Source organism: Labrus bergylta, chromosome 16 (assembly GCF_963930695.1).
Source record: "Labrus bergylta chromosome 16, fLabBer1.1, whole genome shotgun sequence".
In the NCBI taxonomy this organism is placed as follows: Eukaryota; Metazoa; Chordata; class Actinopteri; order Labriformes; family Labridae; genus Labrus; species Labrus bergylta.
The window spans coordinates 10,995,609-11,020,673 of NC_089210.1; the positions used below are offsets into that span (position 1 = coordinate 10,995,609).

At 42.3% G+C, this 25,065-nt stretch overlaps 1 protein-coding gene across 3 annotated transcripts in view; it reads right to left on the reverse strand.

Annotated features, from left to right (window-relative positions):
* Window positions 1-25,065, reverse strand: part of znf385c (zinc finger protein 385C) — a 113,545-nt gene that overhangs the window by 40,435 nt on the left and 48,045 nt on the right. The window contains exon 1 of one of the 3 annotated variants that reach the window (XM_020632629.3): window positions 5,074-6,839. The exons of the other annotated variants lie outside the window; for them this stretch is intronic. Within the exon in view, the coding sequence (XP_020488285.1) occupies window positions 5,074-5,083 (10 nt within the window). The 5' untranslated portion in view covers window positions 5,084-6,839. Of the gene's footprint in view, window positions 1-5,073; window positions 6,840-25,065 lie in introns of those variants that run through there. 3 annotated transcript variants of the gene reach the window in all.

Sequence of the window (25,065 nt, forward strand, 5' to 3'; positions counted from 1 at the left end):
TTCTTTGTGTTTCTTCTCGTCCTTCAGGTTGTTGCTCTTGAAAGCCTTTAACTCTTCTCTTGCTCGTTTAAGTCAAGGTCAGAGTATCAAGTGGAGGACTGGTCAGCCACTTGAGTTGAAAGCTGTATCACAAACACACACAAACAAATACACATTCAAGCAGCACTAGGAGGTGATATTTTGCTGCGTCTATTCATGGCCTCCATCTTTAGCCTTAGCACCCGGGGAACGGGAGGCTAAGTGGTGAGGTTTCGGCGCCGAGTGCGGCATGGGGGCCATTTCTCATGTTGTCAGGGCTCCTGCTGGGCCTCACATATGCCTGCAGCTCTCAGCATCCAGAAGCCATCAGTTCAGCAGGCAGGCCAATCAAACCCACGCTGTCACTTCAGTGGAATAGCTCAAACTGTCACTCACACACGGATATGTTCCCCACGGGGGGGCCTGAGGGCAGGAAGGGGCAAATACAACCCATAGCATTCAAAATGTGCAAAAGCAGACACATAGTTTCTGTCACAAGACAATTCACACACTAACATATTAATAGCTTCCACCTTAAAGGGCATTAATTATGTGTGTATATACACAATGATGAAGATCTAATGAATATCTATGGGGGTCGTGGAAACAATCATGGAGTGGGTGATGTCTCAGTTTACTTCATTTATCAGCATGTGACCTCTTTGTTGCCCTTTCAGTTACAATGCATGCAGAAAAAAATCACTTTGAACACTCTCAGCCATAAATCTGCTCCTCTCACTTTGATTTATTCAGTATATAAAAATGTCCACATTTAGTCAGTAACCGTGGATTTGTGACTGCGATTCCCCTGATTTAGAAAAACCCTGACAAAAAAAAAAAATCAAACACGAATGTGGGTTCAGCTCAGCGTTTAAATTGTGCACTCTTAGTCCTCTGAAAGCCGTTTTGGGTTTCAGTTCGAACCCTCGACATTTGCTGCACGTCTTCCCCACTGTCTTCGCAGTATTCCTTGTCACTCTCTTGACTGCCTAAAGTAAATGGACCAAAGAATATCTTTAAAAAAAGTCCCAAATATCTGTTTTTGGTGCTTTAGGATCAGATCAAGGGTACACATTTAACAGAATCCTCCACTGAATTAGATTGTGGCAACCTTGTTGGATTCATAACAGAACTGGGAAAGGACATTTATCAGTCTTTATCCCTGACAGATTTTGGACCTATATTACCCACAATTCATATCTGACAGCTGCTTAAACAGCAATATAATCTTTGGTATTTCATGCAAACTTCTTCCTTAACAATATCAGCTATTTTTTTTGTAGTTCACCCAATCTTCTGACTTTTCAAAATCTGGGGCTTACATTACCTACAATTAAATGTGAAAAGAATAGTTAAGATTCAGCCTTGAGGTGCTTAACTCATCAGAGAAGTGTCAGATACACCCCCCCCCTCCCCCTCCCACAATAGCCTCAAAAGAAGAGTGTGTGCTGCTCTAATACAGACTGAAATAACAACATAAGGTGTGACGCATTCTCGATTACCAGCTCTTCATCACAAGATGACTCCTGAAAAGCGGCTGAACATCCGGAGGTTGCGCAACAATGTACAACAATAGAATCCTCCTTTAGACTGACATCATCATCCTCGACTGATCTCTTCAGGGAAACATGAAACAAGATCAGGAAGAGTTACTACAGCAAAGGAATCACAGAAAGTTGAATGTTAACACATCCTTTTGTTCCTGTTAGCTAAACGCAATGGCCTACAACAGTGAAACAGAGCCACAGACATCGACTGCAGCATTAAAGTGGGACAGAACTTAACACCAGTGGGATAACATAAACACAGCTGTATGGGAAGCCATAAATATGAAATAATGTGTATGACACTCAGTGGTATTAGCAGACATTGCTTACATTCTCACAGTAGTTTCAGGGCCTAACAGAAAATAAAAAAGTCAGCTTGCCTACAGATTTGTCGTTCCAGCTGGGGTGTTTGTTGAGCTAATAGAGCAGTGGGTTCTACGTCTCAGCCGTGTGTGTGTGAGAGAGAGATAGAGAGCAGGTCGAAAGGGGATGAGCAGGAGCTGGAGGGCTGCCACCTTCATCTCTGTGGCCCACGAGGGATGAACAAAGAGACCGCGGGCTCTGGGAAGTCTATCCATTATAGTGTCTTGTAGCCTCTCACACTTGCTTTTTATATGCATTAAGGCCATCCATAACCTCGCTCCTCTGTACCTCTCTGAACTCCTGCAACATCAACACACCCACCCGCACTCTCGGGTCTTCTTCTTCCATTCAACTCACTGCAACTCCCTCCCGGGGTCCAGGGCCTTCAGCCCACTCTGCCCCCCCTGCCCGCCTCAGGAACTACCTCCAACAACACATCCGTAATATTGACTCTCTCTCTCTCTCTCTCTCTCTCTCTCTCCATTTTTAAATCTCATCTCAAAACAAATCAAACAGGCATATTCAGTCTGATCATTCTCCATCCGGTCTCATAAATCCTCTACACAATGATTCCCTACATCCTGTAAGCTTGTCTTTTTAATGTTAATTTTATCGATGTATTGTTTTTATCAAGCACACACACACACACACACACACACACACACACACACACACACACACACACACACACACACACACACAGAAGCTCACAGCTGTTTTAACCAAAAAAATGCAAAACACACACTTGATAAGCGGATGGTTAGATGGGAAGTCGACCAAAGCCATTAGTTGTGCTTCCTCTAATTAACCCCGTCATGTACGCCCCCTCCATCTGCATATCCACGTCAAACACACAAAAACACTGCTTCCCACTGCTTGGTAAGCCTACCTTACTCTAAAGCTGGAGCCAAGGCCAGGTGGACACACACATCTCAAGGTGAAGGGCTGAATGCTGGCCTTTACATTAAGCTCAATCTTTTATTGAGAGGAAACCAACCAGTCTTTTCACTGCCTTACCTATAATTTTGTCAACCCCCCCTCCCCTCTTCCTTTTAATGGCCAGTCTGTAACCATAACCCCCCGTAATTAGCCCTGATCAAGCTTGGGACCCTGTTTAGTGCAGATTAGCCCTGCTTTCCATGCATCCCCCCTCACCAACTCAGATCCTGCAGATAAAAAAAGCGGTTGAAGGGTAAGAATGGCACCCACTCCCACTCCACTTGGGACAGGCCTGTAATCAGGCCTCCCACAGCCCTGCAACCTGTCTCCTGCCCGGGGGAACAGCGGGGGGGGGTTGTGGATTGATGGGTATGGTCATGTGAGACAAGGTTGAACCCCATTACAAGCTTATTCTTCCTCAACTGTTTTCTTTAAATCTAAATTCTGCCTCGGGCAAAAAAAGAAAGCAGCGTGGTGAATAATTATGGCCATGGTCAAGTAATGTTGTCAAGAGTACATTTTAGTCAACACTGGATATTTTTTGGTCCCCGTTGCACATGCGGTCTCCCTGTCGGGAGTTTAACATGACATTATTTGGGAGAAGTAAATATTTGGAGAAATGCTAATGTGGCATCCATTTGCATGAGTCATTGGCCTGTGCGCCGAAGCCATTTTAAGAGCAGCGAGTTCTCGAATCCAACCCACAATCTTACTTATAGCAGGATCCATCACATCCAGAGACCCTGTTTGCAAGTGTGTGTGTGTGTGTGTGTGTGTGTGTGTGTGTGTGTGTGTGTGTGTGTGTGTGTGTGTGTGTAGCCATCACACCCAAGTCAGTAAACAAGAAAATCAGCATATTCCCTTTGGTTCTTTCTAATAATCTCATCATTTTCACATTCACACTCACACTCTCCGTCTTGCATTTCTTCATCTTCGAAATGGAAGAAATTGCTTAAAGCTCAGTGCACCCAGAGAATCGCTGGTTTGATAGAAGAGTCGCATTTTGGTCGCAGAAGGTTGGAGTTGGTTGAGTATTGGCTATAAAGCAGTTTTAAGGCTGAAACAACAACCACAAAGGTCCGTCGCTCAGCTCAGCCTCAACACAAAATGTGAACCTTCATTCTCCCATAAAATTAGAGAGCATAAATAATGTTCTCTACGATCTGGATTAAGTCGGTCAGTTTCTTTCCAATGTCAGATATATTATAAAGTTTGAGATACAGTCAAGAATTATTTTACATTCTTAAAAAAAAAAGTCTTAAAATTCTTTAAAAATGGACCATTTCAAAGTCATTAAAGGGCCAATTTAAGTCATAAAAACGTACAATTATTAATCTGGAGCCTCAAGAGAAAAGACAAATACAGATATATACTTTTTATTTTTAAAAGCCAAAAAAATATTTCCATGAAATTCCTCTGTTCAGTGATCCTGTGCGCGTAACCTCCCATAACCCCCATTTACACTGCCAGACAGAGAGCCAATCATTCCAGCACAATCAATGTCTATCCGAAAATGAATCTGCTGCTTATTTCTAAGGTGATCATTGATTTTAATTTATATGTTGACAGATGGACTCGGTTTTGGGGGAGGGGGAGGGCATGCAGGTCAAATCTCCATTGGCTGATATTAACAACTCTTTTTCAAACTTACAAAAAAAAAAAGTTTGAATTATTATGATTAAATATAATACTAAAGTTCCAGCTGAGAAAAAAAAAGAAAAGGGAAGCTGAGGTGTCCGCATCTCGCGCCAGTCTGATGCACACCTTTAGATTTGGGGATCTGCAGTGAGTTCCACAGAACTTGATCGAGACAGTTTCCATAGGACTGCCATAAAATAACACATGAGCGTTTTAACGACGACATAAACGAGGCTGCTGATGAATTCCACATAAAACTTCATCATAAAAACACACTCTCTGAATACTCAGTGTGCTCGCGCGTTTATTTGGCACACTCATTTTCAATATTCCTCTTTCAAAGCGCCAGCGCCTCCTCTTCTTCTTTTCTTCGTCAAGTTGTGTTTTGATCGTCAGATGCCATTCACATAAATATTCTATATATATTTTTTTTTATCTTAGTTCTTTAACGTAAGTCGTGATATTTCGCTCAGCTTTCATACATTTTGTCAACCGGATTTCTTCATTCAGCGCAGCTACATCATCACCACCGGTAAGAGTCGGAGTACAGAAGGTGTTCAACACTCACCGATCAGCATCGTGCGTATAGGAGCGTATCCGCGTCTCTCCAGCTCTGCTATGCCCCCGTGCGTAAAAACGGACAGAATTTTTACGCACTTTTATCCCCACAGACCCAGAGTCCACGCGCGACGCACATGCAGGTGCGAACCGGATAAACGTTCTGATGTCTGAAAGAGCCTCAAAGATCTTTCAGGATCCGAGTGACTTGTTTCCCCCTCTCTTGTCTCTGCAGATGAAAACTCTTCCTTGGCGATACCGTATCCTGTTATTTTCTCTCTCTCCCCCGTCTTTGGTGACCAATTCCCCGGGAAATCTCAGATCCTTTTGATGCGCGTTATCCTCAGTTAAAATCCTGTCGCTCTTGCCGCTGCTCCGCTTGGCCTGAAGGAGGCGAAGAATTGGGCTGTAGGAGAGGGGCTGGGTGTAATTGACTGTTCCTTCTCTCTCGCTCGCTCTCTCTCTCTCTCTCTCTCTCTCCCTCTCTCTCCCTCTCTCTGTTTGTCATCTTCATCTCTGTAGTCCTACCCCTCTCTCTCTCTGTGAGCACTTTTAACTTAACAGGAATGCACAGATGGGGAAATTAGCTACTGTTTTTTCTAAGTCCTTTCAAGTGGACAACTTTTTGGCAAAGTTCTTGTACAGATCAGCGCTATAACAGCCATGTTTGAACCATATTATGTCATGCCATGTAGCCAGAGAAAAGAGTGCAAAGAAAACAAAAAGAAAACAAAAACAAAAAAAACACAGCAGGCACAGGAGAAAGCAGTGAAAAGGCTGGAGTGGCAGCAGCACTGTAAACATTAAGGGAAAGAGAAGAATATTGTCTGAGACAGGTTTCCATTCGTGCTCTCATAAGGATGATTTGTGTGCACTTGTCAAGGCAGCTGCCTTGTGTGCACGACAGTATGTGAGCGAGAGTAACGTGAGAGCGGCTGCGAGTGATGCTTCCTCACAGCCATCTCTCTCGCCAGTCTGCTCCTCCTTTGTGTCTCTTCTTGTCGATGCATCATTTGGTGAAGCTGACACATATTCGGGGACTCAGAATTGGCTCGAGAGCACAGAGAGCCTGCTCGTATTAAATCTCAGTTTGTTGAAATGGTGTGTGTGTATGTGTGTGTGTGTGTGTGTGTGTGTGTGTGTGTGAGCGCTTGTGTAGGCAAAGATAGGGCTGGAGAGCCTTGGTTCAATGCTAAGCTGTCCTGGAGCTATGCCAAAGCACATCTCCCAGGGTGCTATCAGGAACTTAATTACAGCATTAAATTGCTCCCTCTCCGCTTTTTTCTCTTGCTCGCAGTTCACTTCCCCTTCTTTTCCCTGCTCACCCCCTTCCTGCTCTGACTCCCTCTCCTCGAACTGTGTATCCATCTTATCTTACAATAGCTCCTCTCTCTTTCTTTTCTATCTCTTGATGCTCTTTCCCCCCCCTGTCTCATGCACTTGCTGGTTTGGCAAAGACTCCCGCTGCTGATGATGCTTCATGACAGGGATAAGCCTTTAAAATATGTCAGAATTGTTCCTGACTTCCACTGCACAGCTGAAAATGATAAAGGTCCTTCTGCTGTCTGTAGTGTGCATTGAAATTCCTGATTTGAGTTCTACAAATCAATTCATATTGCCGTTTTTCAGACAGTTTGTGACATTGCAAGTGTGACAATAGAGCATGGAGGGCTAGATCTCAGCTCCTGAATAGAGAGTTTCCTGTAAACGTGAAACATTGCCTCTGACAGAGTGTTATGTGGGGTGTGAACTACCTTTCTCTTCCAATCCAGCTTTCTGTTTCCTTGCAATTCACCGATGCAGCAGCGGACCAAACCACTTTAACCCCCCCCCCCCCCCCCCCCCCTCCCCCCTGTGGCAGAGAGGAGGACATAGGGGCAGCTGAGTTCTCCACCCTGCCTCATGCCAACCATCAGCTCAGCTGACTGGCACACCAGAGCTGTGGCTAATTAGAAACACGGGAAAGACTCCAAGCTGTACATCAGTCTGCTGCAGCCAACATGATTTGTTGACGCCAGTTTGTTGTATATGTTAAAATATGTCACTCTGTGCCAGTAGGAAAACATGGTTACATCTCTCAGTGGGGACAGTTTGACTGTTAAAAGTCCATATTTCCACTGCAACATGATTCATTTATGCAGTTACTCACTTCATTGAGACAATCTGTCACACCATGCTGACATGTAAATATCATTTTTACTAAAGATTTGCAACAATAAATATGTTTTATGTACCAGAACATTTTAGTCAACATATTTACTGAACATCATACTAAAGAAAAATACAGAAACAAATTTAGCATTTCAGTTTTCTCCCTACAATATCTGGTATTTTAATAACAGACTTGTAGCAGTTAAAAGTATTCAATGGACCCAGAACATTCAAGTTTGGGAAATATCAAGAACTTGTTTTATGACTCTAAATATAGCTTAGAGGGCAACTTTGTTTACATTAAACCAAAACCACAATCTTCCTCAGGCTTACCCAAAGTGAATTTGCATAGAGACTTAGCCACACGCAGAACTTAAGAAGCAAATGCCAATCATTGATGTCAAAGTCCTGCTCTCTGAAAAGGGATTTATGACGTATAAATGTTGCATTATTGTAGATAAGAAAGTGTTGCCTGAGTGTAATTGTCATCCTTGAGCTCAAAACTGTCTTCTTCTTTAAACTAAAAGACTGAGGCAAATCATTTGAACAAAAATGTTTTCCACAAATGAGTGAATAAGTAACCTTGAATTTTCTTTTTCAGGTGTCAAGGAGTGGAATAACCGAATATGTGTGATTCATTGTGGGCAACCACTTCATATATTTAAAATGAATTATTATGGAAACTCTTTTAGAGTTGTATTTTCTTAAAAAAAAAAAGAAGCTCATTCATTGTAAATAAATATTTCATAAGTAACCATAATTTCACTACTGGTTTGATCTGCCTTTACTTGTTGTTCCCAAAAGAGTTCTCTCATTGAGCTTCCCTCACAGACAGAGAGTACGTTGTAAGACTTACTGACTGACTTGCAAAAATGAAATGAAACGGTCAAACAGTTCAGTCAGGTGACAGACTGCGACAATGTGTCACGCTAAAATATCTGACTTTGCATTAGAACTACGGTGATGCATGTCAGAGCAGCTACAACACATTTCCCCTTATGAGAATCTGGAGTTAACACTGGTGGACTTTGCTAATACACACTAATGATATTTACTGAGTGGCCCAGAGCCCTGTATCTATGGTGATGAGTGATGCACCCCGAAGAGACGAGAAGGTCAAGCTGTCACAGTCGAGTCTGAATTCTTTCTAAATGTTTCTGCCCCGCTAAACTCCCTTTTTTTAAAAAAATGAGAACCTGCCTCTGGGTGGAAAAAGAGCCATTTTTAGGTGTGTTTGTGGGTATGAAAAAAAGTACTTTTATAATAACCGTATGAAGAATTTGGTACAGAGATGTCGAGCATACACTGACATGTGGTTTTTAAGGATGGAACGCTAAAGTGGAAACTACAGAAGAGGTGTGTGGCTTGTGATTATTATGCAGTGTTTGTTCGCTGTTGCATGCCGGTGCTGTCACCAAGGTGGGCCGGGTTGGTTTGGGGTGGATGGGTTGCGGCACAGACGGTTGGGAGACAGAGTGACGGAGGTGTTGGGCGGTCTGGGTATGAGACACGAGGAAGAGGACGCATAAAACTCGGAGGCAGCAGTTGTCACCTGAGAAGACAACAATGCCATGCAAAACTAACACAATGTGACGATTTTTTGTTTTTGTTTTTTTTGCATCAGGGGATCTCTACAAAATTCCACCAATGATACCCACTCCCTCTTTTTCTCTTCACCAAAGTACGCATTAGTCATTCATAGATAGCATCCCCCCCCCCCTCTCTCTCTCTCAGGTGATGATGAGAAGTTCATCTAACTGTCTCTCAGGAGCAGCTTGATCAATACCTTTCACGACAGCAACATAATGTCCACTGCTTTGTTTTCCAATCTGCAGCAGGCAACAAGACAGTGAGGAGAGTGACACAGCTGTTTGTGATGGGCAGGTGTGTAACATAGTGTTAAATGTGTGTTTAGGAGTTGTGTAGTTTGATCTAAATGAGAAAGCCCATTGAGTCAATAAATATAAATGCATAATTGTAGATCATTGTCTTTGTTTTGCTGGTCATCTTTGTTTCTTTATTCATTTACTGTACAGTTGCAGTGGATGTGAGGAGTAAAGCTGCCCCTTAAACTCCATGTCTCATGAAGTTGACTTGCATTTCGACAGTGAAATATTCATACTTTAGTTTTATAGCTGCATCACTGTATTCAGATTATTGTAGCAGCACAGCAGGGTTTTAACTAAGTTCAAAGCTTCTGAAAAATGACCCTTTAGTGTTTATTAGCTTCAGCCCCTTTCTTTATCCAGTTCACTAGAATGGATATTTGTGGTGACTCGACTTAACACACTTAAAAAGTGAATATAAACACAAAAAATTATCTTACAGGTACACATGTGAAGGCCAATGAAAGATTTTGTTGTAGCTCTGAAAGGAAAACACAACAAAAAAAAAAATCACTGCTTCTCATTGAAACGCCAAACTAGTTCAGACGGACAAAATTCTTAGTCTGATGCAGCCTTGATCCGCAGTGTTCCAGCATAATTCAACATGCACACATCCAGGCTTCATAAACTTTGGCTTTATAGTATTGGAGCTAGTGACAAATGCAAATGTGTTTGAAAGTGGTGTCGCCTGATCCCGGCTACATGCAGGAGCATAATGACTTGCAGGCTAATTTATGAACAAGCAAAGAGGAAAGCTAGCCCTGCCTCGCTCTCTGCCGTTCCGAGCCAGCGGCCTCCTCAATTAGAGCTCGCTCTGCCAACCTGCTGCCGAGGCCGACTAGGTAATGACTGGCAGAAAAGAAAAGGATGCACACAGCCATCTCTCTCTCTCTCTCTCGCTCTCTCTCTCTCTCTGAACAAACAATTTTCATTTCTCAAACTCTAAGCCCCCCCCTCTCTTTCTCTAAACTTAAAGCTTTGTCTCCCAGCTTTTCTTTCGATCCCCTCAGCTTTCTCGTTCTCTCTCTCGCTCTACACTAACACCTTTGTCTGAAGTAAACTTTGTACTCTTTAACTTCTTTTTCTCTTCTCTCCCTATTTGGAAGTCTGACACTAGAACTCACCATCTAAACTGACATCTTTCTATCTTCCTCTCTCTTCACTCTATCAATTTGCATATTTCTTCACACTTCACTGTGTCTCTCTCTTTGAGTCTCCACACACCTCTTTTGGCCTCTTTCTCTGAAAAACAAACAAATGAATCGGAGAGCACTGCATGGCAGGAATCACCCTTGGAGCGTAGAGGCTCAGCCGGCTACCTGACTGACTGACCGACTGACTGACAGAGACGCTAACTGACTAAGTGACAGTGAGACTGACAGGAGGTTGGTGGAGCACTGAGAGGGGGTTGACGTTGAGGAGCTGAAGTAAATTGAAGCTGGGCGGACAAGAAAGACAGAAGCTGATGGGTGGAGCTGTAAGAAGCAACGTCATGTCACAGTCTCTGAACACAACACCTAGCATGTGTGGGATAAGAATAGGCTTTGATGACTAGTGTGTTGGTCCACATGAACATTAATTATATTGTTAGTGTCTTTTCTCAGTATTTCTTTGAAAATAAATCAGATATTCAAACAGAATAAATGTGCATGCATGTTTAACCCTTTTCTTTTCAACATTTTCCATGTTCAGTGAAGGAAATATAATACACAGATGAGCATTAAACTGTTCCTTATTTGTAATCTCTATTTATCATGTTAAAATAAATAATGTTTGAAATATTACTCCTGCAAGGTGACATTATGAATATAGAGAAACACCATTATATGGAGAAACACCATTAATAGAAATACAAAATTTAAAAAAAATTCACCTATGCACTGCTGAAAGTTTCTAGAAATGTTCAGCCAGACTGACCTCACAGTGGGAGACAGTACCAGTGAATTCGAGGGTGGGTGTCTCAGGAGGCAGGACATGCCGGGGAAGAAAACGGTGCGGAAGTGGTGGAGTGTTGCAGAGGAAGCAACAGAGTCAGACGCTTAAATGACAATTTTGGCCTTCATATCAATGCTTTGTGTAGTTTGACCGAATCATAATATCAACAAAAAATGAAAAGAACAAACTGGTGAACATAAAACATAATGAGTTCAGTTTCATCATGTGCACAGATATCGCACCGTGCCGGTCACAGGATATGAACGACGCCTCCCTCTCGCTTGTTGTGAATTTCGCCTGTTGCATTCCTTCTCACCCCGACTTAACATGGAAACATTAAGTAAGGGGGTGGCAGGAAAAACTCTGGGTGAAGTTGAAGTGAACAATTGGGCTGTTTTATTTCCCACATGTAATTCACCTAAAGGTAACTTCAGGAAGTTTTCAGGAGCTATGTGCATGTGTAAAAGCACCAATGGAGAGTTTAGGACTGGGGAGTTCTACTGCTAAGTAGGAAGTAGCAATACCAATCAAAAACACAGAGAAGAATAAAAACCAGTGTATTTAACCAGTTTGGTGTTGCTTTAATAAACCCCAACCGTTGTTGTATAATTTCTCTTAAATGTATCAGTTAACATGGTTTCATAATGAGCTGCAGAGTAGGGAACAAAGTACATTTATTCAAAAGTGAGATGCTCTACAGTTCCTTTGAAGAAGGTAAAATGCTGATTTGATTGATAAATGAAACCCTGGATAAAGAGACTAATTTGGTCTGGCTGGAGGGGAACTTTTGGAATTTTTAACATCTTGCCAACCGGGACGTTGTCCTCACAAATGGCTCAATTTATAAAGGATTTATGAGCCATTAATAAAACCATTAGTTACAATTTATTAATCTCCTTGTGAAGTATGTGAGTCAGAAGATGGTAGATATTCCAGCAAGTAACTTTGAAGGGAACATGAGCGGGCCTGTCAGTCTGGTTTATGAGATTTTACACAAACAGATTACAAAAGGTTTTGATTTGCCAGACTTGCCCTTTTAATGTCAGATGTAAATGTTGTCGACAACCCTGCATGCACCTTACAGTCACTGCAGGGAGCTAATGCATTCAATGCCAATCCGAAAAAAAAAAAAGATTTGTGTAGATGACATTATATCGCTGGTGAAATTCTTGAAGCCAATGTATTTAAATGCAAAAACATCTGTCTGCACCAATGGGTCTAGAATGGATGATGTCATCACTAAGGGACTGTAGAAAAAAATAGATCCGATAGTGTCAAATACCAAGATCATGTGAGTTAACCCCCGTTGAGGGACAAGCTGTCATGTCACCTTGGCATGACAGGGCAAAGGAGGTGTGTGTGTGTGTGTGTGTGTGTGTGTGTGTGTGTGTGTGTGTGTGTGCTCTGTCACCTGCACATTCCATCTCTTCACAACAGGAGTGAGGATGCCCCATTTAGCATCACTGTCACATATGGTTTCACACACAGACAAACATGAGGAGAGACAGAGCAAAAAATGTGTGTGTGTGTGTGTGTGTGTGTGTGTGTGTGCGTGCGTACATGTGTATTTGGGTTTGAGTGTGCATGTGCTTGTGTGTGAGTTGTGAAAGAGCGAGAGAAAAAGCGAGAGAGAGAAAAAGAGAGATGTAAGGAAAGAGGGGAAGGTGGGTTCCCTATCATAAATAAATCATCAATGTATTTCATTACTTTGGCTGGGTTCACAAGTAGAAGATGAAGGAGAGGGGGAGGAGGAGGAGGAGGAGGAGAAGGAGGAGGTGATGGTGTGTGAAACAGATCAGGTGAAGCAGAGAGAAACTGCTGGATGAGGGACATGACGGGCAGGTGGGAATCTTAATGTCTGGTTCTTGTTTAAGTGGAGAAGAAAACACAAGTGCATCTGCAGTGAAACTGACGTAACTGCTGCCAAGAAGGACCAGATGCATTGACTGACTGGAGGAACAGTGTGAAAACTCATGCACACATTATATTTGAACATTTCTGCACACATCTGCTTTGATGCTGAACATGACCCCTTCTTTCCTATCTCTGAAATGAATGCAACTCACTGCTGTTGTGTCTTTTTCCTCTAAGTAATTTGCATAATAGCTTTAAGAAATGTGAGTATTGTATATTATAATCTTAACATGTTATCAACAAGTATCAATGACATTTGCTAGCCATGTTTCCAAGAAGATGAATTCTAAGGTTTAAAGTGACTTCTTCCTTTTTCTCTGGTGTTTCTATCTTCATGCAACGTGTAATGCACGCAGCGCACTAAGTTCCAATGCCTCATCTGAAAGTTTGCTGATAATTCAAGTCAAAGGCCAAACAAAACCCCTCCCTTTATTGCTTCTTGAGCTTCACCCCAAGTTTCCCAGACTCACATTGCAATGAAACAAACTGTAACGAAAAACGAATTAACAAAAATATTTCAGTGTCTGCTGCAAAAGGCTATGCTATTTATAATAGGGCCGGACATGTCTTGATGTGTAAGAGCATAAAAAAATGACAGCTAGCGAACTCTGAGGTAATAGCTGTGTAATATGACTTCCCACTTAATGTTCAGCTATAAATGAACCTAAAAAGTAATAATGATTATTTCATTTTTTGAGTGCTGGACTGCAACTCCTCCCCTCCTACTACTACTGAAGCGGTACAATGAATTAATAATGCTGGATTGTACTTTTATTCCTTAATTGCTGCCTTGGCACTCCAAACTGTAATTAAAGGGGGTTATACATTACACAGTATTCTCAGAATGAGTTCAGCTGTGTGGCTGCCACATGAGCATGAATGTAAGGGAATGAATTCTAGTGCTTTATGGTTGTAGCCTCCTTGTCTGAGCATACATTCAGATGTGGGAATGAATTGGAGGACTGGTTTACTCTGTACAGTCAGGTTGATGTAGAGCTCCTTCGAGAGTCATTTGTAAAATATAGTAAAGATTACAGAGACAACGGAAAGGTTGACTGATGTTGACTAAAGGATCATCTTCTGCTTTGGTGCTCTGCTTTAACAACAATAGCATTGCACTAGGCCAAAAATCAATCCCTTGTTTATTATCAGAGGAGAAGCTCCAGGCTGTGCATTATCACAAAGTAGAGTTTGTTTCTTGCTCGGGTTGCTCATGTTCTCACATACAGATTAGAGTTCCCTGGTCTATAGTGTATTAAAAATATAAAACCCACACAAGAGCATGCACATTCTTTTAAATATTCAAGCTTTCTTTGCCTTACAGGTAAATATTAAGGGCTTACAATTCAGATTCTATTGCTTGTGTCAGAGAAATATTTTACATTTTGGTGGTTTGCACCTTAAAAGAGACATTTTTTGTGGGGGGAGGGTCAGTAAATAATACAATAGAGCAGTCAATGGATGTACTGTACTCCTGGATGGAGTGTACTCCTTGACTCAGATAGGAAGCAGAGCCATCGCTGTTGTAGAAGGCTGCTTTGTTCACTGCAGATGAGGCTATCCGGAACTGAAAGTGGGGGCTGGCACACTAAAAATGTGGGTCAACTTTTCATTCATCTAGGTAAGATTAAATAAAGTAAGGGGGGGCATATGAGGTGACACTATCAACACGGTTTGTGGATGCGTGTTTTTACTGTTTGTTTCTGTTATGAGCATTTCACTGGTATGTTTTGAGGTTTGTTGAACGGGGCTTTGTGCTCCAGGGGAAAATCCATTCAAATATTCTACACTCGAAACAACAACACAGAGAGATAGTGCAGCTCTAGTGTGGTTTCTGTGTGCCACGTACAAAAAAAAAAAAAAAGAGTAAAAATATTGCTCTACAAAGAAGCAAATAAGCTCTCTCATGCTCCGTTTAGAGTTACCCAATGTGACAGTATTGAAACAGACCATTATGCAGAGGATGGAAAGAGAGAAGAAACAGCTCTGGTTGGAGATTTGGTTCAATCCAAGTGGATGAGAAAGGATATTGAAGGTGAGAGGGGAAAGGAATCCACTGTGTCATGGATGGCCTGGTGGAAACACATGGGGATCACCCTGCTGTGGAAATAAGACAGCGTCTGACACACCTGATGGTAGGCCTGGAAAATCTGTAAAAAAAGGGCCATAAATATGAAGAGCTATAGGGTCTGGTAAAACCCCTGCGCAAGCTGTATCTCCTAGTCCTCTCCCTTCATACCAAGTTACAGCCCCACCCAGCCAATAACCTCACTGCCCTGTCTGTGGAGGCCTGCTGGGAGGAATAACTGCATGGAGACACCCTGAATGACATACAGATTGAGAAAGAAACCCTCTTTAACAAAACACTTAATCCTCTTTCAAGCGAAGGTTTAGCACCTTCACTTCAGCTACTGTACTTTGGTTTGACTTATTTTTGTCTCTTAATGTAATATAATTACATACACAAATTGAATCAAATAGATTGAATTGTAAAACAAAAGCAATAATCTAATTCATTTTAACCATAACTCTATCCTTTGGATTGTCATTTCCTGAATAAATAAACACATTAAAAATAGTATGTGGCTAATCTGTTTTATAGTTTTATAGACTCTGCGTCTAAAACAGCAATGTCATGCGGAAAGAAATGTTAGGCAGTGGAGGCTGATTCCTCTGCCTACACTGTGATCAGATTGGACCCACCTGTGTATGTCCATGTGTGTGTGTGTGTGTGTTAGTGTGTGTATGTGTTCGTGTTTGTGCTTGTAGCAGCTGAGGCATGTGGAGATAAAGACAACGGAATGATTCCTAAAGGTCTGGAGCCAGCCATGCTGAGATTCATTTCACTGCCACTCAAGCATATAAAATATCACAGCAGTTGTGGCCTGCATCCAATCTTGCTGTGTATGTGTGTGTGTGTGTGTGTGTGTGTGTGTGTGTGTGTGTGTGTGTGTGTGTGTGTGTGTGTGTGTGTGTGTGTGTGTGTGTGTGTGTGTGTGTGTGTGTTTATGTGTATCTTTATACACATTAGTGTGATATTTGTCTGTATGTCTGTGCATGCCTGCTAGCTTGCTGAGGTGTTATGCGTTTTGTCTGTGTTGTGCTAGGAGTAGCTTTTGTTTCTGCTTCTGTTAGTAAGGACATATCGCCTCTCTGCCCTCCTGTTTTCTTTTTTTTTAAACCCGTCTCCCTCTGACCTCCTGTCCGCCTGCCCCCGTCACTGCACGTCGGGTCACATGGGTGCTGTGGGCTGTTTCATGTCCCATCATTTCCTGTGGCTGCCTGTCGGGGTGGATCAGGGTCCACGCGAGGCTAATGCTGACGAGCAGAGACAGCTCTGCTCTGACTGGGGGGGGGGGGGGGTCTACTGGACCGAGCACAATCTGCAAACAGCACCACATCCCCCTCCTTGGCATACAAACATTCACAAACTAAACATACACACATACAGGATGCAAAAACCGCATGGCAACAGTGTGGGCGCACTTCTGTGCAAATATGGAGTGTATGCGTGCGTAACTGTGTCACTACATTACAAATATGAGTCATAGCAGAGGGCTTAGTGATGCATCATGAAGCTAGCTGCGTTTTTAAGTAGAAGTAATGAATTGAAACTGTCAAAAACATAATCGTGTAATTATTGCAGGCTTACAAAACAAAACAGAAAACCAGTGAAAAATTATTTTGAGTGTGGTCGGATGGTGCAGAGTGCTTGTTGCCCTGCTATCTGTCACCACGAACAGCACAAGGCCCACCAGCACATAGACACAAATCAAGTATATCCCAGGGAGGACCAGGAATAAAATATAGAGTCCAGACGCAGGGACAGCGAGAGTCAGTGAGGAAGTGAGCTGTGTCGCTGGAATCCAACCTTGGCTCTTTCATGCTGGATGCAGTCTAAAATGCAATTTTTGTCACATCTTACACCTGTGCACCGCATCTATGTGTATGTGACTGGAAGCATGTGTGTGTGTGTGTGTGTGTGTGTGTGTGTGTGTGTGTGTGTGTGTGTGCGCGCATCTTGATGTGGACCCCAGTGTTTGTGTGTGTCTGTACTTGCTGAACTCATCATCAATAAGACCCAGGAGACACTCGCCTCGGGCTGTGTGCACGCACATAGATAGATGTGGTTATATACGATAAAATGCCTGTTTAAAGAGGCAGAGCAAGTGTCAGAATAAAGAGCGGGGGCCAACAAGAAGAAACAGAAAGGAGAAAAAACGTTTGACAGAAACAGGCTAACAGTGTGGAGGGGAAAAGAGCGCAGCAGGAATGACAGAAAGAAGGGTTTAAATAATAGATGGAGGCAGTGACAGAGAGTCAATGTGATGGTGAGTTAATAGACAAATAGACTGGATCTGTAAGGAGAGAGAGGAGGATGAAAAGAGCGGCTTTTTTTGTGTGTTTTAAGTTGCTGAATTGAAGGTCTCAAGCCCTCTGTCTTACCAAACATCACCTTTCTACATAAAAGAGATTAAGAGATGCACTGTCGTACCCTGATTACAGTCATAATTTACTACAATAGCTCAATCATCGGCTTGAAAAGAGTGCAGTAAAGGAATGATGTTGCTGTGTCTATTGATTGACTGACTGACAGGCAATTAATATTTATCCATAAACTCAGAAACATGTACAAAGTATTTCTGAAAACTACCAACTGAAGCATTAACCCCAGCAAATAAATTAAAAAAAACCTGCCCCTAGACCACCCCTCTGTACTCTATTCATAGAAAAGTACATAGAAATAACAAAGAAACAATAAAACAGTAACTATGGCAATGAAGTCATGACTCACCTAATAATTGACTTTATATTAATGAAGGAAATGCAACTTCAGTTATTCAGTATTTAACTCGGAAAAGTCTCAATGTCAGTGAGCAAAATATGACTCTCAAACAGCAAATAGACCTCAGATAAAAAAAAAACTCTGAAAGGTGTCAGCCTTTCAAATCATACCGAGATGAAAGCTAACAAAGGATATTTGCTCATATTCTGCATAATTTACATCAATGTGTTATATCACTCAATGCCAATGTTAATAAAAAATTTTTTAAATATTTTGCAAACTTAATAATAACTCAATAACTGCAGAAACTGTATACTGAGAATGTGTGCCCAATATGAAGACCGACCATGTTAGCCTGAGGGGGGATTTGGATTAAACCTGCAGCTTCTCATCCCATCCTTCAGCTCAGCTTCTGCTAAAAAGAATTAGAGAAAGGCAGGGTGACCAGCAGCTTCTTTGAACAGTGTCTGATTAATCTGACTGGTGGGAAATGAATGGTGCAGCCTGACACAGCGAGTCGCGCTGACACACTGTACACGCCAACAATCCCCACACTGCAGCGCGGCGTCTGCCAGCCATTTTAAGTGCAAGCTGGGATGGAAGAGGAAATGGGAAAACTGCTTCTCTGTGAAACATCTGCAATAATTTCTATTGCAACTAGCATGTCAGTTGAGAGAGAAATGGTGGTGGGGGGGGAATGCAAAAACTGTGGGTACGAATGCGTGTCATGACTCAAAATTGCACAATAGCTTCATCCTTTAAGCAGCTGGAAGTCCTTTCCCTGATTACAGTTCTGGAAGGAGACCAGATTAAAGAGGAAATGCGGGGAAGAGAGGGTGGGGAGTGATCTGTGACTGACAACTCGTTTATTTACTTTCCTCTTCAGATGCACTTTCACACTCCCTGCTCTAAGCTGAATCACTGAAGATGACATATTTCTCTTTCTCCCCCAGCAAAAGTCTCACCTGCTTTTTCTGACACAGAAACACACGCATGGCATGAGAAAAATCACACACAGGAAACCAGGTCTCACATGCAGAAGCGAACCATTCCTTCGCTTTTAATCCAGAATTCTGCCAAATTACTGAATCGTGTGGAACCAAACAGATCAGCCGGTGCCAGGCTTGGCAGGAATCTCACAGGAGCTCGAGCACTTTGCCGTGTTTGGGAAGAGGTGGGGGGATCATTTATCCCAGGGGGAAGTCAAGGAGGCTGGGGACGTTGTTGCCATACTGCTGTGAGATTTCCACCGAGCAGTCTTGGATTTTGCCCTTCCTGTGTGACGGAAACATTTCCACCAGGTGCCAATGCCATTATCGACCCATCTCTCAGAGTTTTATAGCAATTATTGGCCTGTCTTTTGAGCTGATATACTGATAGATGACTCTAGAAGGAGCCACAACAAACAAGATAATGGTTTTAAAAGGATTATATCATACTGATATGCTCTTCATGGGACCCTTATCCAGACATTAATCTGTACACCTACTTCTCAGACACTGAATACCATGACCTTGTGAAATGAAGGTGGAAAGAAGCGTGTGATATTTATGAGCAACACACAACTCAACCTGTAACATTTTAACAAACAGTTACATTTTCTTTTCTTGGTTATATTCAATCAGGTTGTGTTCCACTGACAAATGTCTGTTTATATGTTGTGTTTGTGTTCATACCCCCACCTGCAGATCAAATTTCCCTTCCAGGGACAATAAAGGTCTTAAGTGAACTGATCATTCATGATTTATGTCTGTGAAAAAGGCTCTTGAGTAAACATGAGATCTGAAAAGTTTTGTGCCGATAGAGGATAAATATGAAATGATCTGTCGGATGAGAGAAAGGATGAGAGCTGGTTTCTGATCTCTTTTGGTGTGGTGAACGATCCCTGACAGGATAGATGGGATTGACTCTGAGTTAAAATTACTTTCACATAAACACTCATGCGGACACACAAACACAGTCGCTAACATGTATGAAATCATAGGCCTTTCTGGCTAATCCAGGCCCGCTCCAGCCAGCCTATAGGGGCCTGGTCTAATCCTTTTATCAGACCCAACAGATGCTGTTGACAGAACAATACACGGGCGGCCAAATGGCAGCGCGGCCCTGAGGAGGTCATGAGCCAAACTCATCACAGCAGCAGCAGGATCGCTGGCTGGCTGGAGCGAGCTGGACTGCACGCCGGTCACACACACTGGCTCACACAGGCTGAGCGCCTCAATGCGACAGCCGTTTACACTGATTGTTTTCGTGGTATGCAAACCACATTTTGTTTTGTCTGCGGTGTCAGAGTGTGTAGAAGGTGGCACGTCTAGTGCTGGGAACTGACCTGAAAAGCATCTAAAAATATATACAGAGCCGACTAGCCCAATCGTTCACTTTCACATCATACAAAACCTGATTGTTTTAGTCCATGGGGCAGAAAGCTAAATACAATGTGCAACTGATTACAATTAGAGGTCCACATCTGGGTCATACCCCAAATCCTGCTGAAATTTAAATGAAAAATCCCACTTAATATTACATTTAATATACGTAACAATTCACATTTCTTATTTTCCTGCAATTGTGACAAAATGGTGAGGAATCAAAGAGGTACAGCACCACTTTATTCGTTTCTATTCTTTTTCTTGCAACTCATTTATCGGTCCAGGGTCCAAAATTTCAACATGCACAGTCAAATTTGAACAACAGGACTGGAAAATATTTGAATTCTTAGATATGAAAAGCAATTTTCTTTAAAATGTGAACTATAACTGTGGCTAAAACAATGGACTAACTATAATTCAGTCACAACATCTATACTGAGTTATTATCAGCCCCAAGACCTTCATATTCTTCCATTATTTCCATTTATTAAGATTGATGGCAAATTTATGAACTGTTATTAATCTAGTTCGGGTCTCTCGGGGGTTTCGTCAAACCATGACTTTGCTATATGTAAGTGTGCATGTGTGTGTTTATGTCTGTGAAATCATATAGAGGAGACTGACTGGGGCTGCTAGTGTTGTGTCTATATTACCAGCAATAGCAGCTTGTTTTCTCCTCACCTATACGACATACAACATAACCTTCATGTAGGATAGGCACACACACAAACAAACACAGCTGCATTATGTCACCTTGCAGATCGGTACGGCTGGTGCTCTTCCCTCAAACATAGTCCATATTCCATGTATTTGTGGTAGACCGAACCAGAACCAGCCTTCCAGTCACCCATGAGTGCACTCATCATGTGTCAACTCAATCAGCGACATATAAAGCCTTTCTTGTTTGCTGCCGACCAAAAAAGGATGGGGCGACGAGGAAAATGACATCTGAGTCGATTGAAAAAAATCATAAAAGGTAACACATAGGGGCGATTAGGTAAAAGTTCAAGACAGGGGTTTTTGTGACTGACATTTATCACGGCCAATAGAGAAGGAGTGGACACAAACCTCGATCAGGCTAGTTTACAGGGGAGGTGGAGCTGTGATCATGAGGAGGTGTTTTTTTTTTCCCACCACTCTCCATGACTTTGTGGTTTGTGTCCCAGTTTAACTAAATCCCATTAAAAAGGCTTTCATCTCACTGCACTTCATTACTGGCATAAATGCTGCAGCTCACCCCAGAGAGAGGCAGGGATTAGAAGAGACGAGTTAATCTAAAATGTTACGCTCTCGAAACCGAGCAGCTTTTCTTTTTTTCTTTTTTTTTTTTTTTTTTTTAAATAAAGACTCTCACTTTAAATTATCCGTATCGGATTATCCAAATAGACCCTCCAGCGCAGAAGGTGTCATGAAGGTCAGGTTTGTTGTGTTATGTATAGGCTTGTGTTTAGGTGCGTGTCCTTGTGCCCCGTGTACCCTTGTATACCGACAAACAAAACAAACTGGCTCCTAGCAGCAGAGGTTGCAGCGTTTTTTTATGAAAAATTAAGTATTTGGTAGAACAGCATTACTGGAAAATGTTAACAAATGCAGAAGAGAGTGAGAGGAGGAAATACAGGGGAGCTTTACAGCATGAGAGAGAAGACAGCAGGGAGTGAGCTCGGTATTGTGAGTGTATGATTGGATGCGATGGGTCACAGGCTTTCACACGCATTTATGAATGCTTATTTTAAGCAGAGCCCAAGCTGGGCTAATCTATCCTGCTCGCCTGAATGAGAGTGCTGATTAAAAGCTAATTATACGCTACAGATTTGGCCTCTGGTGAAGACTCCGCTGATTTGACACAGCTTGGACTCCGGCCTGGATGCATGCCTGTGGGCTTCAGCTCCAGATAGCCATGCGTGTGTCTACAAATCACAGGAGAACGAGCCGTCAGCATGCATGATGGATGATGTGAGGTTTGTGTTTGGAGCGGCGATACATTGTAACCAAGTCTATTTACAAGGACAACATTGAAGTAGGACTTGTGGGGTATCGCATTTTGTATTTGTATTTTCTTCAACTATATGCTTCATTTATACCGCAGAGGGAAATATTGTACTGCTTTCCCCACAACATTTAATTGACAGCTTCTACAGTTTGCAGATTACTCAGAACAGCTGCAATGCCCCTTACATGTTTATGCATAATCATTATATTTCCTTATATAAATGCTAATTTCACTTAACAGGGGTCATTCAAAGACATTAGGAGTTTATTTGCTTTGACTGTTACGTCATTGTTTGCTACATTATTATTATTTTTTTTTTGCATGGTTGGTTTATATGATAACTATATTTCAGCTGTATTTGTCTAGCTGACACTAGACGTTTACGTGCATCAAAGTTTTTATTCTATTCCTTTATGTAGTCTCTCATCCGTTCTCCTTAATTCTAAACAGCTCTACACTACTGTTATATCACACTGAGATTGGCTTTGACTTTCAACTATCTTCATAGGAGCTCTCCCGGGGCTTCTCTCCTCTTCTAGCTGTCGTTCCAACACTCGATCACGCAGACAGGAGGGGGTTAATGTCTCCTATTAATTCAGCAGGGGAGAGAAAATAGAGTGCATCCTTCGCTGCCTGTTAGCATCTTGTCTTTGACATTGTTACTCCTGGCAGTGCTCCATTGCCTCTGACCCTCCCTTAGGAGCTAACCCCTGTGCAACACCACAACAACGCACGCAGAAAACAACATGTCTCACAGCCAATTGCCTAAAGGGTGCCTTACAGATCTTTTATATTTATGTCGGGGGCAGTGACACAATGAGTTTGCTCCAATGCTTATTTTTTTAAAACGTGCATTCTTTACCCACAACAGCACTTCAATATGCATTTTTCAGAAAATACATTTGGACTTAAATTAATTAATTTTTAACCTCATTTAGGCTAAATCATTTAGGGTGTAAAAAACTGTTTTCCTGGTATGAAACAGAAAAAAAATAGTTTGAAATCAATTCACGCTGATCTCAAGAAAGAGGAGCAACAGCCTGCAGCCTCTCAGGTGTCTTGCCGACAATAGAGAGAGGACAAGTCTACATGCTCACCTTCATGTCAAGGACAAGATATTTCACAGTGAGCTCACACCTGGTCACTGCCTGCATATGTGTGTGTGTGTGTGTGTTGCGGTATGTGGAGGAAGAGGGAGTGGGGGATGCTGTTTGAGAGCTGGTGTATGACCAGAGGCATCGTGACAAGTCCAACCTTCCCTCTCCAAGTCCTGTTTCTCCCTCCTGCTCTCTGTCTAACCTCCCCCTCCCCCTCCCCCCCCTCCCCCCCCCCCCCAAACTCCCCTGCCTGTCTTTATTATTAGTGGCAGCTAGAGGCAGTGGACCGGAAAATTCCCATCGAGAAACAAACCCACATCTGCATATTACAGCCCTGTTTCACGTCTGCCATGAGCGAATAAATTAATACATGAATAACAATGAAAATCATCCATGAACTGCCTCGCTCACTCTCTAAATGGCACGGTGTGTGTATGTGTGGGTGTGTTTGCATGTTTGTGTGTAAGAGCCAAGAGGAGATGTAGTTGTCTCTTTTGGCTGTGCTCAGCAGGGAACATTGGAGTAGGTTTTGCATAAAACCTCTAAGAGCTGACATACCTACAGTGAGGATCACAAGTCGAGTTGGAATGAATGTTGGGACAACTGTAGGTTCAAGTCTGGTCCTGTGCTTACAGGCATGCCATCATGTAGTGATGTGGATCATCATCATCGAATGATCAATTTGCATTTCAAATAAAAAAACAACTTGAGTGAAGGAAAAAAGATAGCCTTGACAAACTTGTTAACTTTCCAGCTTTTAAAGTCTACTCTTATAACACACATCGATTTATGAATAATGCTATGACAAGAATTGTTTACATTTATATATATATATATATATATATATATATATATATATATAAATACTTCACAGCACATTGATGATCACTGCATCCTATATTTGCAATTACATAATGTGTTTTAACTTTTAGGTTTGTTGTTGTTTTTGTCCGTTTCGAGTTTGTTTCTGAGGAATCAAGTCAGGGAATCAAGTTTGTTTTCCTTCGTGGGTGTGTCTGGTTAAACAGAGATGTCTATTTTCTGAGTTTGTTAGTGCAACATGCCCTCCTCCTACTCTCTCTCTCTGGCTCTGTGCACCTAGTTTACATCTGTTCACTAAAGCGTGTCTGCTTCAGTTTTATGCACAACACAGTCAGGGTGTCTGGAGGTCCAGTACACACACTAGGAAATTGACCAACAGGGTGACGCTATACTTTACCGCTGATTCCACTCATGTGATGTTATACATAAAAGAAAAAAAAATGCTTAAACTTCTCCTTGCAAGAAGACAAAAATGTAGTGACCAACAAAAAAGCTGGTTTTGGCATCCCAGAGTGCAATACTTCCTTTGGCAAGTCACTGGAGGAGAAGGATAGAAAGTACGTGTGAACTTTGGGAACTGTAAGTCAGAGCAAACTTTAAGTGGCCATACATCATGTATCCACTAACAGACAGCTCAGCCTCGCTCAATAAATGACCATGTTTGTCTACGTCTGCTTCTGTCTCTCTCTCACACATGACCTGCTCTCTCTCTATTCATGCCAGCTGTTCAATCTCCTTTCTAATCTTTATCCCGTCCCTCCATGTCATTCACACTGATGTGATCCGCATCTTAGAACCATCATCTACCTCGCTCCTGTCCCTCATCTGCTTCACCATTCAATAGCTCCCCTTTACTCCTGCCTGCCTTCTCCCTCTCTCACCTCTACCCCTGTCCCTGGATACAGCTGGTAATAAGTCACTCTGCTGTAATTGTGCTCTTCTAAAGGCCTATAATGATGGGGCTCAGAGGACGGCTAAGGTGGAGGCGAGATGAGGGGGGGTTAAAAGGACTCTTCTCAGTCCTGAAAGAAAGCCTTTCATGGGCTTTTTTT